General features: G+C 41.0%; 1 protein-coding gene across 2 annotated transcripts in view; it reads right to left on the bottom strand.

Annotated features, from left to right (window-relative positions):
• Window positions 1-2,879: 2,879 nt before the first annotated feature.
• Window positions 2,880-15,506, bottom strand: part of CYP19A1 (cytochrome P450 family 19 subfamily A member 1) — a 54,382-nt gene continuing 41,755 nt past the window's right edge. Inside the window, exons 5-9 of one of the 2 annotated variants that reach the window (XM_059890221.1) lie at window positions 14,169-14,283; window positions 11,276-11,390; window positions 10,457-10,619; window positions 7,793-8,034; window positions 2,880-6,626 (exon numbers count right to left, since the gene is read on the bottom strand). In XM_059890221.1, coding sequence (XP_059746204.1) covers window positions 6,378-6,626; window positions 7,793-8,034; window positions 10,457-10,619; window positions 11,276-11,390; window positions 14,169-14,283 — 884 coding nt within the window. In that variant the 3' untranslated portion in view covers window positions 2,880-6,377. 2 annotated transcript variants of the gene reach the window in all.

Genomic DNA, 15,506 nt, shown 5'->3' with positions numbered 1-15,506 from the left:
CTGGAACTCTCTTGCTTTTTCGATGATCCAGTGGATGTTGGCAATTTGATCTCTGGTTCCTCTGCCTTTTCTAAAACCAGCTTGAAATGTGGAAGTTCATGGTTCATGTATTGCTGAAGCCTGGCTTGGAGAATTTTGAGCATTACTTTACTAGCGTGTGTCATGAGTGCAATTGTACAGTGGTTTGAGCATTCTTTGGCATTGCCTTTCTTTGGGATTCAAATGAAAGCTGACCTTTTCCAGTCCTGTGGCCACTGCTGAGCTTTCCAAATTTGCTGGCATATTGAGTGCAGCACTTTCACAGCATCATCTTCAGGAGTTGAAATAGCTCCACTGGAATTCCATCACCTCCACTAGCTTTGTTCGTAGTGATGCTTTCTAAGGCCCACTTGACTTCACATGGGTTTCTTTTTTTCTTTTTTTTTTTTTAATTTACCAGAAATTCACATGGGTTTCTTAGCACTTCTCAATTTGGCCAAAATTGAGAGGATTTTATGGCCATCATGAGGTCTGGTTTGCCCTCAAGTTGGTTTTAGAAAAGGCAGAGGAACTGGAGATCAAATTGCCAACATCCACTGGATCATCGAAAAAGCAAGAGAGTTCCAGAAAAACATCTATTTCTGCTTTATTGACTATGCCAAAGCCTTTAACTATGTGGATCACAATAAACTGTGGAAAATTCTGAAAGAGATGGGAATACCAGACCACCTCACCTGCCTCTTGAGAAATCTGTATGCAGGTCAGGATGCAACGGTTAGAACTGGACATGGAACAACAGACTGGTGCCAAATAGGAAAAGGAGTACGTCAAGACTATATTGTCACCCTGCTTATTTAACTTATATGCAGAGTACATCGTGAGAAACGCTGGACTGGAAGAAACACAAGCTGGAATCAAGATTGCCAGGAGAAATATTAATAACCTCAGATATGCAGATGACACCACCCTTATGGCAGAAAGTGAAGAGGAACTAAAAAGCCTCTTGATGAAAGTGAAAGAGGAGAGTGAAAAAGTTGGCTTAAAGCTCAACATTCAGAAAATGAAGATCATGGCATCTGGTCCTATCACTTCATGGGAAATAGATGGGGAAACAGTGGAAACAGTGTCAGATTTTATTTTTTGGGGCTACAAAATCACTGCAGATGGTGACTGCAGCCATGAAATTAAAAGACGCTTACTCCTTGGAAGGAAAGTTATGACCAACCTAGATAGCATATTCAAAAGCAGAGACATTACTTTGCCAACAAAGGTCCGTCTAGTCAAGGCTATGGTTTTTCCTGTGGTCATGTATGGATGTGAGAGTTGGACTGTGAAGAAGGCTGAGTGCCAAAGAATTGATGCTTTTGAACTGTGGTGTTGGAGAAGACTCTTGAGAATCCCTTGGATTGCAAGGAGATCCAACCAGTCCATTCTGAAGGAGATCAGCCCTGGAATTTCTTTGGAAGGGATGATGCCAAAGCTGAAACTCCAGTACTTTGGCCACCTCATGCGAAGAGTTGACTCATTGGAAAAGACTCTGATGCTGGGAGGGATTGGGGGCAGGAGGAGAAGGGGATGACAGAGGATGAGATGGCTGGATGACATCACTGCCTCGATGGACGTGAGTCTGAGTGAACTCTGGGAGTTGGTGATGGACAGGGAGGCCTGGTGTGCTGCGATTCATGGGGTCGCAAAGAGTCGGACACGACTGAGCGACTGAACTGAACTGAATAGTAAATTACTACTTTTTTCCTCCACTCTTTTTTTTCTTGCAGTACCACATGAATTGAGATTATGCAAAACTAAGAATGTTCCTGATGGTTAGGTAATAGCTTAATGGAATCTGATAATTTCCAGTTGAGGCAGCTGGTGCAATCCACATGTTAATACCATCCACTTATACTAAGTGAAGTTTTACAGCACTTTCCCATGAAACACCTATCTTGAGCATGAGCCTCCAAGCACTCATGGGAAGTGGGTAAGGCAGGTAAAATCATCCAAATTTTATGGATGATGAAACCAAGATATTTCCTGACTTATTTTCTTTGGGTAATGAGATGAACATGAGGTGAAGTGAGACTTGAAAAGGGTTTACCCAACATCACATGGGTGAGAGCCCAGAACCTGGGACTAGACTCCTCAGCCTTCCAGCAGTGAGTCCTGCTGCAGAGAGGCAGCATAATGGAGGGGCTGAGGGTTTGGAATGAGAAATGGGCCAAGAATCTAACTCCTTTACTGGCTGAGTCCTTATGGGCAAGTCTCCTTTGTCTTATCATCTATACAGTGTGGGCCTTCCCAGGCAATCATACTAATGTGAGAGTTGTCAGGAAATTTAATGTGAGATCATGAATGCAGAAGCATCTGGCACATCTTCTGCCCCTCCAGAGCATGAAAAGAGGTTTCAGAGTGTCATCATCAGCCTAGTTACTGAGCATCACCATTATCAGGCGCAAGGCTTGCTGAGAGGTTGCCCTATACCAGACACTGTGCCGAGAGCGGCACCTAAATTATCCCTTGTAATTGCCACATCAACCTTCTGAGGAATTTATTATTCCTATTGGATTGATGAGAAAACTGAGATATGAGAAAGTAAATAAACATTTGACCCAAGTATACATTTGTAAAAAGGCTGGGCCCAGAGTCAAGACTTTACTGCCTCCTTATTTGTAGATCTGTAGGTGAAAGAAACATTAAAAACACCTGGACTGCAGGCTTAGCTTCCAGGTCTTGCGACTTACAATATTTATTACAAGAAATGTTTTATCAGTAAGTTAAAATGCTAAAGTCTGTGAAAAATTTGCTTTAGGCTGTAAGTACAGTGCATTTAAGATTATTCTTATAGTAATCATTCATAAGAACTTTAACTTTAATTAACTTTAACATAAAAACTCTCATAAGAATTTTAACTTGTTCTGTAGTCGGTAATATTTCTTTTTATTTTTTTATTCAAGAATAATTGCTTTACAGAATTTTGTTGTTTTCTGTCAAACATCAACATGAATCATTGTCAAAATCAACATAGGTATACATATATCCCCTCCCTTTTGAACCTCCCTCCCATTTCCCTCCCCATCCCACCCCTCTAGGTTGATACAGAGCCCCTGTTTGGGTTTCCTGTAATGCTTTCTTGGTGGAACATAAAAGAGGCATGTATGCCTGATGGGCTGGGTTTGAGGACCAGATTACCTTATCTATATGCATTCCTTTTGTCTTGTTGACCTGGTGGAAATGGCATGGCAGTGACTCCCTAGACATAGGTCAAAACCGGCTAAAAACTTCAGTAAGAGAATGAGTAACATCTTGAGTTGAGCCACGGAGAGTTTGTCTTTGCCCTTAGCGCTTGACTTTGTTTTTGAGCTAAGTTCAACTGAAAGTACCACAAATTCCATTCAACTCCATACTTTGACAAAGTTTAGCCAGTTTTTTGCAAATACAGATGAGAAATTCAGTTCCAGAGACCAACTACTACAGGAGATTGAGGAGGGCCCAGCTAGCACTCTTTCCAGTGGGCCAGTGCCCCACACTTCTGTGGAATATTAGCACCATGAATGGTGAGGGGTGCTGCTTAGAAATAAAAAGTGACAGCTTCCAACTGGCATTTCCCATTATGTGGAGTCTTTCTAAATGAGATGATTTTCCATTTGGGGGAGGGAAGAGTAAGAGGTCGATGAAGGCAGAGGCAGGTGTCTGGAACTTCCAAAGATGGGAGACTACAGTTTTCCTCACAGGTTGAAAATGATAGAGCCCTCATGTGTATGCATTTCCTTAATAATTTATACATTCCAGTTCTTTGAGAGGTGGTGAAGACAGAATACATAGCACATTCAGAGTCACAATTAAGTACTTAACAATAAGGCAAAATTCTGAAGCGAAAACAGGATTTTCAAATATACATTCATCAACCCAATGTAAAGTCAATGACATTCCATATTCCTTAAGCCAAGTCTGTACATACTTATGAGGTTTGTCAATACCGGGAAAAGAGTGACAAGCTGAACAATTACCCAGGTAACTTGTTTCTGGGAGAGTTTGCTTAGACAACGCTAACCTATATTTTCCCTCTCTCCTTGCCCCCACCCCACCCCAGTTTTCCCCGAGCATATTTTTGTATCTGCATTATCTATATACAACTATATTCACCTTCCATTTCACTTTGTATAGGCAGAGTATGACCTTGGCTGCATATATGCATATTAAATACAGTAGATGTTCAGGAGAATTAGATGGATGAAGTACAGGGATCCAAAGTCTGTTTTGCTCTACTATGTAGCTCCAGCCAGACAAGGAAACCATTAATAATCACCAAGTGAATTAATGAGGATCCGTTCAGTCTAAAATCCTTTTCTTTCAAGCTTTTGAAGTGTTTGGATACTCATCTAGACCTGACTGCTTCCCTTGTGGCTCAGCTGGTAAAGAATTAGCCTGCAATGTGGGAGACCTGAGTTCAATCCCTGGGATCCCTGGGAAGATCCCCTGGAGAAGGAAAAGACTACCCACTCCAGTATTCTGGTCTGGAGAATTCCATGGACTGTATAGTCCATGGGTCACAAAGAGTTGGACATGACCGAGTGACTTTCATTTTCTAGACCTGACAACACAGATACATCCAGATACACAGATATATTTCTGCATATGTTTATGTCATATAGATGATCTAGATAATTTCAATTTCAAATACTTGCTGCTTTATTAATGCCCATCCTTTAATTTTTAGGATTCCTGCTTCTCCTTTACTTGATTTCTGGGTCAATTAGAATATCTCTGGGCCAGAGTGTCAATTCAGTATTGATCTTGAAAATAAATATGGGGAGTGAGAATAAGGGACAGGCATGGATTCCAAAAGAAAGAAAAGAGCTTCCACTCTCAGTAGCTTACATTCTCATTTTATACTCAGCTGTTGCCCTACTGCCAAACAGCAGGATGAGAAGAATATTCAGGTTGACTCAATGGCAAACATTTACATATTTGTAAATGAATTTAGTTTTTGAGTTTTTATGTGGCATTCAGCAGATACACTTGTAAGGCCATATCAATAATACACAAGGAAAATACTATTAATACTTGGAAAATTCACTCATCTGTTTGATTTGGCGCTAATTCCAAGATGTGCATTTTTCTATGGTTACATAGAGTGGTGATTCAGTAAATCAGGTTAACTGTTAAATCTCATAGGTAACTGTTAAATTGGAGCTAGGATAAAATGTGATTGTAGGGGTTCTACCCTGGCTGTGTTCTCTACTGATATGCTTGTTGCTCTTGGCTTAGGGTCATGGAAAGAAAGAAGAGGGAAGAAATGGTGAGAGAGAAGGATAATGGTACAAGGAGCACTCCTTAGAGTTTGAACCCACTGGGTTGTAGATTTAGATATACATTCAGAGTCTTACCCTCCCTGAAAATCACAGAAGCTTCAGTAAGAGTTAATAGGTGCCATTATCTAAATTTATCTCTTGGTTACTGCACTCCTGGAGCTAAGCAACTATGCAGATATGAAAAGAGGAATTTTATTTAATTTAAAATGTATTGTGTGAATTTTTTAGTATGGCAGATGAATGGTAGTAATTATATCTTATTCAGGCTATTAATAAGTTACTTTGTATTCATATACCTGAATCTACACCTGTTGTATCAGAGGTAAGAGAGGAATAAATTGAGAAATTGGGAAAGGATAGTCTTCAATTTAACTTTTTCTGCAGACAAGTCACATGTGGATAAACAAGAGTTACTTGAATGTAGTTTGTAGGAAAAGTCAAATGCTGAATTTGTAAGCATTTCTCCAAGGGTATGGATGTTGTAGTCCCCACCCCACCAAAAAGCAAATGAAAACCGTTTTATTCATAGTAGGAGATATGTTTGATCCAAGGTACGCAGATGTTGGCCTGGCCTTTGTAATCAAATTGAGTGCTTCTGCCCCAGATGTTAAAAAGCTCCCAATTCAGTGTAGGACAGTAAGGAGCTGGGGTGAGTTTTGCTGGTGGCTTGTCTTTTCCAACTGAGAAGGCAATGGCAACCCACTCCAGTACTCTTGCCTGGAAAATCCCATGGACGGAGGAGCCTAGTAGGCTGCAAATCCATGAGGTTGCTAAGAGTCGGACACAACTGAACGACTTTACTTTCACTTTTCACTTTCATGCAAAGCATGTTTTGTGGAATTGGGTCTTTAGGGCTGCAGTTTCCTGTACAAACTCTTGGCCTCTATTTTCTCTTGCAGTCTGGTGTCTGGTTTGGATCTGGTCAGATGAACCGTGTCTCCTGCCTAGCTGACAACCCACAGGAGGTAAGCCTATAAAATGGCACAGGCCATGGTTGTTCATGTGAGGAGGACTACCTGGCAAAGATGGGTGGTTCCCATGTGGAGTTCTGTTGAGCAGTGCTCTGGGGCAGGGACTGACCAAACTTCTTTAGCGCTCGAGGCACTTGTCTGAATTTCTTGGGGTGAAAATCATTTCTAGCCGGTCTCTGGTCTCGTCTGGATGCAAGGATAAGTCATTTTTCTTCTGCATCTTCTCAACGCACCGACCTTGCAAAGTCTGCACGTGGAAGCGTCTCAGAAGGGTGACCAGGACGACCTTCATCATCACCATGGCGATGTACTTTCCCGCACAGGCCCGGGGCCCAAAGCCAAATGGCTGAAAGTACCTGTAAGGAACCTGGGAAAGAGATCAGAGAATTAGCCAGAGTAGTAAAGGCTAGAGTCATGCGTCTCCGTTTGATTCACCCTGAAACCACAGTCAGTCAGAATGCTTGGTTTTAGTGATTTGGCCATACTGCTTCTTCACAGACAGGAATGACTATGACTCAGATAAGACTTTCTCCTTCCAGTTTGATTCACCCTTTGTGATACAGACACAGCCTCAACAATCCCCAGTTATGTTTTCATGTGAAGTACTCAGCTAGCTCTGTGGGAAGGCCACATCTTTACTGCTGTTCTGCCAGTCACTGAGGCAAAGACTGTTGTGCCAGGTCATATAACCTGATGCCAAGGACAATTTAGGCAAAAGTGTGCTTTCCTGTCCTATTAATGCCAAGAATCTAAATATTGTTTTGTCATACAAATATTTAAAGGGACACACCTCTCTGTCTTGTCCCCATTTGGATTCTGGCACCTAATAGATGCTTAGTTATTTTAGACCAATTGGCAACATGGCATGGGTTGCTTACATAGAAGCAAAATGAATTAGAGAACTGGTTTAACTTAGATCATATCTCTTCCCAATATGGCAATGGAAAAGGGGGCACAGAGGGAACTGTATGGATAATTCAGATTTTTTAAAAAATTGCCTGGAATTTGACATAACAGAGGCAGAATCTCCAGTACACCTCAATTAAGAACAAGGTGGGAGTTCTTCTAATTACCAAATCCTGTTTAGAATAGAGACTAGTACTTGTGGGGCCATTTGGAGAACCAAAGGCAGACTGCAAAAAACAAATCATTTCTTCTCATTTGATTTCCATCTAATCATCATTGATGATGCTTCAGCTGAATCTACATGATGACAATATGATAAGTTTAAATGGAAAAGTGGGTTGGTTAAATAAACTTCATCTCATTTTAGGCAAATTAAGGGCCTGAATTGTTCACACTTTGATCTCTCATGTGCCCTCCATGAAAACATTTCCAAGAGCTGGAAAGCCAGCCTCCTTGGCTCGAGGACAGAACTGATGGGCATGTTCTAGCCAGGGGAAATGTGTTCTCTCCTGGTGAGACTGGAGGGGATGAGTGAATAGAATGAAATGTACAAACACAAATACAGAGGGGATTTAACAGTTGATGCTTTCAAGGGTGGCACGCTCAGTTTTAAGGAAGGACTCTTACATTCTTGGCAAAGTTTTCAAGAGTAAACTCATTAGGCTTTGGGAAAAACTCGAGTCTATGCATTCTTCCAAGATTCAGGATAATGTTAGTCCCCTTTTTCACCGGGTAGCCATCGATGACATCATCCTCTAAGGCTTTGCGCATGACCAGGTCCACAACGGGCTGGTACCGCATGCTCTCATTAATAAAGTTTTCCACCACTTTTAGCTTTTGCATATCATCAATCCTTATGTCTCTTTCACCTGTAGAATAAGATTAAAAAGACACAGCTCATGTTAGTTTCAATATATGGTCAGTGTTTAAAATCATACATTTTCCACAGAACAGTTTGCTCTTAGTTGAAAAAATGTATATCTATAATTCTAATGTAAACCAATAACTGGAGTAAAATATCCTGTGCTTGTTCCGTAGAATGTCTTATGAAAATTTTGATTTGAATTTTATTATCTGAACATCTAGGGGTTTCATAGTTAAGTCTAAATTTCTAGAAAATAACAAAAATGAAAAACATTGGATCCGCATCCCCACATGGCCGCAGTTGGCTGAGGCTGAGTGTCTGAGGAGCCCTATAGAAAAACTCTCTGCAGCATGATGTAGATCTACTCAGTCTGCTTCAAACATTTATCTGCCACCTCTGTGGTTCTTGAGTTTGGTTCCCTACTCTAAATTCTAGAAGATGTTAATTTCTTCTTTAGTCAAAGTGAGATGGTGAGTTTAATCATGTTCAAGGAAATGTTCTCTTCTGGTATCCTGTGCAGTCTTCTGTCAGAAAATGTCTTTGATTATCCCTCCTCCCCATCTCATCCAGGACAACCTGGTGTGTTAAGGTGCCAAGAACTCCCTCTCCCCACCACACAAAAGGGGGTCCTGAGATAAGCCCTAGGTGAGCTGGGGATTGGTGGACACCTCTACAGTCTCAGTATGGCCCAACACTGGTCAGACAGGCTCAGATAACTCTAAAGCATTCTCAAATGGAGTATCAGTTCTATAGAATGAAATTCAACCCAGAGTCCCAAGGCAGGTCTGTCTCCTGTATAACTATGCTATCCAGGAGAGGTCTTACTTGGTCAGAGAACTCTACTGACCCAGCCCTTCATGTACTGCTCTTTGTGTTTATCTGGGGTGGGGAGGTGGAGGGCAGATGATAGGGAAGGTAATCCAAGTCATTTCCTAGGAATGACCAGGTGTGTGGGCCTAGAGGGAGCACGTGGACATGTACTAGTGTTTGTCCCGGTTTTATGTTTCAAGAGGACTGTTTTGTCAGGGAGACATCATGGAGCACAAGCCCTTTTCACCTCTCAAGGAAATTGTATTAAAGGCTTATGATCTCAAGAGCAATTTCCTCCTTGTTGTCTACAGTCTGTCATTCTATGGCTCTCCTTCTTGCTCCAGTGAGCCTGCTTGTTGCGTTCTCTTTTCCTCATGATACTGAGAGCCCCAGGACTGCAGAGATGGCTCTGGCTCCTTCACCACGGTGCCCCCACACCTGGCATAGAACCCATAACCTAAAATGGGTGCTCGAGAAAACATTCCAGAACCAAAGCCTGGGGGTTATTGTGGTTCCTCGCTATCTACCTTCCCAGGCAGCTTTCCTCCTACAACAGCACATCTGCAGAAACCTTCTTTCACATATTTAATACTTGTATGAAATTTCACCTTATTGTCAACTATTTCAAGCAGCACTCAATTGTTTTAAAGGTAAATAAGATAAAATTTTTTTTAAAATGTATTGCCTTTCATCAAAGAAATAGGTTGTTTCATAGAGACTCTTTAAAGTCAACAAAGAAAAATCTATCATTACAGATATCTCTTCACATGTGTCTGAAATGTACTCCTAAAGAGATTACTTATGTGAAGCATGTTCCAAATAAAGCATTTCATTTTCTCCCAGAAAGCAATTCTGACTTGAATGTGGCAGTATTTTTAGGGGAAAGTGGGGATATCAGAAGCAATGCGAGAATGATGTGAAGCAGAGGCAGAGCAGGAGGAGATGGAGTTGGGAAGAGCTGAGCAAGGACCTGGGGGCTCCCCTGCAGCGGAGGAGAGGGTAGGGGGAAGAAGGGCCTGGCAGTCCAGGACCGTGGGGGAGGGAAACTGATTACTCCTCTGCCTTTGCTATCACCTTCTCTTCCTCCCTCTGCTCCCAACTGGAAGAAAGGACTGCTGGAAACCCGGAAACGCTGCCTTAAATGATAGCGATTTCCCTAAGTGGACCTTCAAAAGCCTTTGGTACTGACAAGGTAGCAAATCCTTGTGGATGATCTCATGTGTTTTAAACACAGACATATAAAACCACATGTATGTGCTTATGTCACCCTTTAAAAAGACCTTGAAGAATACACAAAATAATAACAGTGATTCCCTCTGGGAATTGGGATGAGGCTGAGGAGAAAAGTGGTTGGGTTCAGGTGACATTATTTTCTGTTTATACATCTCTCCATTATTTGGATTTTTTCAGTGAGTATGTGCTATTTTAAAATTAGGAAAACACAGGAGGAACCATCATTTTAACCTGTCTGGCATAATGAAAATACGACCCAATGACTTGCCTTATTGTTCTCTGAGCAGATTTTAACAAAGTTTTTGACATAAAAATTTTAGGACATAGAAGCTAATATCAAGAAATTGTTTTCTGAGCTTATTGTTTGTTTGATAAATTCTTACCAACAACAGTCTGGATTTCCCTTATTATTGCCTCTTCAACCTGGGGATGCTTTGCAATAAGAAACAGCATGAAGAACACAGAAACAGACATGGTGTCTGGCGCTGCGATCAGCATTTCCAATATGCACTGGTTTACATTCTCTCTTGTAAGTTCACCACGTTTCTGAAGAATAGGAAGGGAGAGAAATATTGGGAAAGTGAGTGAGGTTCAGAACAGAAAGGGAGGTGGCACTCAAGGATCAATCACCTCAACAAAATGAAATCGTAGGAATTACAAGTCTCTGGAATTGACAGTGGACATTTTTATGAATAATCTTCAGCTCAAAGCTGAACAGTTTAGACATTTATCTATGTATTTAATGTCTTTGCACTCCCTGGTTTTCATATTTTGTATTGTACAGACACAGAGATGTTTAAATCTTAAGGATCCGTCTAATCAGATTGTCTAATACTGAGCTATTTAGTTTGGGTATTATATAAACACTAAAGCAAACATTTAAAAGCAGAAACATGCAGCAATTGACAAGGGCGAATTTTTAGACACCTATACACAATCATACATGCTTCCCAGGTGGCTCAGCGGTAAGGAACCTGTCTGTAATGCAGGAGACCTGGGTTCAGTCCCTGGGTCAGGAAGATCCTCTGGAGGAGCAAATGGCAAGCCACTCCAGTATCCTTGCCCGGAGAATGGACAGAGGAACCTGGTGGGCTACAGTCCATAGGGTTACAAAGAGTAGGACATGACTGAACAACTGCGTACGCTCGCATACAGTCATACACATATGTTGTGTGGGAATTATGGTCAGTGGAGATCTGTACCTCAGCAAAAATCAACTCAGTGGCGAAATCTATGCTGTCTTCCAGCTTCTCTGCTGTTGAAATCCTGTGTCTTTTTTCTTCTATGAGAATTTCCATGGCATCTTTCAAGTCCTTGCTGCAAATAAAAGTGAAAATATAATCTACCTGTTGTACTCAGTTAAGACACCAAAAAATGGATTTATTTGCCATTTAAATAAAATGAAATGCTGTAGATGAAGCTATTAGTACTCATGAATAATCAAATTTATGCTTAATTATGTGCAAATATCGTTAAATTATGTATACATTACAATTCATATAAAGGAACCAGAGTTAGCCACATATCTAGCTACTGGTAGCAAAATCAAGGCTATGACCTATAGTTAAGTGTTGAGAATTGTTACCAAAAGGCTAAATCCAATGTATTTTTTTAAGTATTGGCATGATAGAGAAAATACATACTGGCTTTCTCACTTGCATGTGGAATCTTTCTCACTTATATGTGGAATCTTTGTATTTTAATTCTAGTTATTCATTTTGGCTGTGCTAGGTCTTCACTGCTGCCTGGGCTTTTCTCAGTTTGCAGTGAGTGGGGGCTACTTTCTAGTTGCGGTGTGGGCTTCTCATTGTGATGGCTTCTCTTGAGGCAGAGCACAGCCTCTGCGGCATGCAGGCTTCCGTAGCTGCAGCACTTGGACTCAGGAGTCCTGGCTCCCAGGCTCTAGAGCACAGGCTCCATGGTTGTGGCCCGCAGGCTTAGTTGCTCTGGCTCATGTGGAATCATTCTGGACCAGAATCGAACCTGTGCTCCTGCACTGGCAGGCAGATTCTTTACCCCTGAGCCACCAGGAGAGCCTCGTGTGAAATCTTTTTAAAAGTGGGATGGCAAAACCAATACGATATTGTAAAGTAAAATAAATAAATTAATTAATTTAAAAATAATAAAAGTGGGAGTTCATAACCACGTAGAGCAGATGGTTGTCTACCAAGGCATGACGCTGAGGGTGGGGCAAACTGGTGGTGGTGATTATCAAAAGATACAAACTTTGGGTTATAATAAGTCACTGAGATGTCATGAACAGTATGTGTTCATATTACTGTGTTGTATATTTGTGAGTGGCTAAGAGGGATCTTTAAAGTTCTCATCACAAGAAAAATTTTGTAACTGTGTATGGTGAAAGATACTAGACTTATTATGATAATTTTACCGAGTATACAAATATTGAATCATTATGTTGTATAACTGAAACATAATTTTATATGTTATTGATATCTTAACAAAAAACAAATATTGGCATATTGCAAGGGCATATGGGGAAGAAGACTAAAAAATTTCTCTAGATCTTTGCTGCTCTCGGTCATAGGAGATGTTACCTAGTTCGCTATCCATTAGCAAATTTTATATATCGAGAGAATGTTGCTGAGCTAATTTTAAAGAAAACAAAGAGGAACAGTCTCATGTGATAAGTTTCTGTGGGCCTGCTGACAATAGTGAAGATAAAATAATGACCAAATGTAGCTGCAGACCAGTATGACTCTTTAAACCACCACAAAATCTGACCAGAGTGAAGAGATGAATAATTGACCTTATTGATTCAAGTCACACTAAGCTCTGGTTGAGACAAAGAGAAGTATTTAAAGGACCACGTGTCCAAATCATCCACCTGATACTCATCGACCAGTTGCAAACATGTAAGAGCAACATGAAGCTGAGTTCCTCCTTGGAGACTAATATTACTGAATTTCAACATGTGCAAATGGATGAAGTTAGCTCTTCAACCAAGTTTAGGAACTTTAAGAGTTGGAGAATTTAAGACAGTCTGGACATCTGAGTAAGATATGAACAGAGGTATGAAGACAGCTAACATGTTTATTGTCGCCTACGTGTCATGCCCTGTGCTGATTGACCTACATAGAGGATCTCATTAACTCATATCCCACCCTGGAAAGTAGGTTATATTTTATTTTAAAGAACTTCCCAAGACCATTTGGTTACTAAGTGGTAGAGATAGGATACAAATCAGGTCTGTCTACCTCTAAATCCCCTGGGTTTTCCATTGGTGGTTAGAGGTGGCATGTTTAGTGGCTGGCAACTTATACACTGAAGCTTCCCTGGTGGCTCAATGGTAAAGAATCTGCCTGCCAAGCAGGAGACACAGGTTTGATCCCTGGGTCAAGAAGATCCCCTGGAGTAGAAAATGGCAACTCATTCCAGTATTCTTGCCTGGGAAATCCCATGGACAGAGGATCCTGGTGGGCTATAATCCATGGGGTTGCAAAAGAGTTTGACATGACTTAGTGACTAAACAACAACAACACTTGCACCTAAAAACCCAATGATTATCCAGCAGGCCATTGGGCATTTGTCCAGTCTTCTGCTAGACTAGTCTGAGACCAAGGCAAAGCCATTTAATGACAATTTTAGGATCTCCCAAGACATAAGATGTATAATTAAACAAACAAAAAAAGCACACCTTATAAAAGTTCATCATGAAAAAATTCTTTTGTGACTACTGTCAATTCTTACAAGTTGCATTAAATTAAATTGTTTCAATGTAATACAATAAATGATTTCATGTTTCCATTTTTCTAGACATGAAAAGAAAATTTTGACAAATAATAATGATAGGTTCAGCCAACCCTTTTGTCTTCAACTCAAAACACACTGCAGTGTCCTAGTTCTAGATTTGGGGTTCTTAGCTTCCTAGATGAAAAGCATCCCTGGGCCAAAGGCTGCCTTTCCGCTGTGGTCTGGCCACATGTGCCCAAAGCGCTGTAAGAAGTGCTTCACCAGCATCTTAATCAACAGCTCCCTGTGGTTCTGGGGACGAGAAAGCTTGCCAAAGAGGCCAGATATATCTGAGACACACACAAATCAGTCTCATCAATAATTATTCCAAAATGTGTTACTTACACAGACTTTTCATACTTTCTGCACAGCCAAGAAATCTTAAAGAAGATGTCTGGTTTGAGAAGGAGAGCTTGCCATGCATCAAAATACCCCTGGATTTTAACCACGATGGCACTTTCTGCAAAAACATCAGAGCAGATGAGCAAAAATATGAGTCCAAGAAGGGTATGCTGATGAAAGAAGATCCCCTGTAGACTCTCCTAGCATCTTGGACTCTAAGCAGGACAAAGTTCTGTCTTCAGTGGGTGTTACAGCCACGTGAATGTCACCAAAGAAATCAACACTAATTCATTCTACTTTAGCACCTAAATGGCCAAGTTAACCAGAGATTTGCCAGTTTTCATGTTTATGGTAGAGATCCAGCTTAGAATCTCACATGATTCTCTTTGGCTGAGCCTCCAACACCTTCTGTTTTCCTGACCATGGGAAATAAAAAGTAATTAATGCTATTATGGCCTCAATTTGGTACCAAAGGCAAAAAGCCTTGCCATTCTTCTGCTTATATTTCAGTTCAGAGTGTAGAATTTATGTTGTAGTCTTCAATGCCTTATCCTAAGTCTCCTGAACAGTCAGTTCTTAATTGATTTTCTTGAATTACATTGAATACTAGAGAAAAGAAAAAACACTGCTTTTCTCAAATTATACACAAGGGAAGGGAAGAGACATGTATTTTCAACTGCTAAACACCAGGCGCAGGGTAAGGTGCTTTACAAAGAAACTTCATTTCATCCTTAAGAGTCTTGCGAAGGGAGTGAGAATGTCCTCATTGTGCAGATGCAGAAGCTGCAATTCATAGAAATGAAGAAGTTTGCCCAACAGCATACAGCCAGTGTGGCTGGCAGCTCTTAGGCTGCAGCCCAGTCCTATCTGACCTCAGGGCCATGTCCTTTCCTCTTTGGTGCACCGTGTCCCCCAAGCCCATTGAGAGTTTAACAAGGACCCATTGAGCAGGTGGAAATACACATAACTCTGTATGGATTATGCAGGCTCTTAGCAACAAAATCTGCATCCATAAGTTAACAGAGAGTTGTACAATGCACTTTTCCTTACCCCTCCTAAGAGTCAAGGCTGTTTGGGAATCAAGGAGAAGGGACTTCTAAAATAGGTAACTGTCAGTCCTTAGGAGTGTGTGGGACAGGCAAATAGGACTTCTACAGTGCCTGTCTGAAAGGAGTTCAGACAAGAGGCTGTGACTAAGGTCCTCAGAGTGAATGAGACACCCATCCTGATGTCAATCAGACTATAATGTCCTCTTGAAAGAAATAATTAAAGAGTGGAGACAGGAGACAAGGAGAGTGGAGAAAAGGAAGGGAGGACTTATCATTTGTTTGCTTGTCCAAA

This window comes from Bos taurus, chromosome 10 (assembly GCF_002263795.3).
Source record: "Bos taurus isolate L1 Dominette 01449 registration number 42190680 breed Hereford chromosome 10, ARS-UCD2.0, whole genome shotgun sequence".
Taxonomy (NCBI): Eukaryota; Metazoa; Chordata; class Mammalia; order Artiodactyla; family Bovidae; genus Bos; species Bos taurus.
Note: the sequence above shows the minus strand (reverse complement) of the source record. Positions and strands in the feature narration are given on the sequence as shown.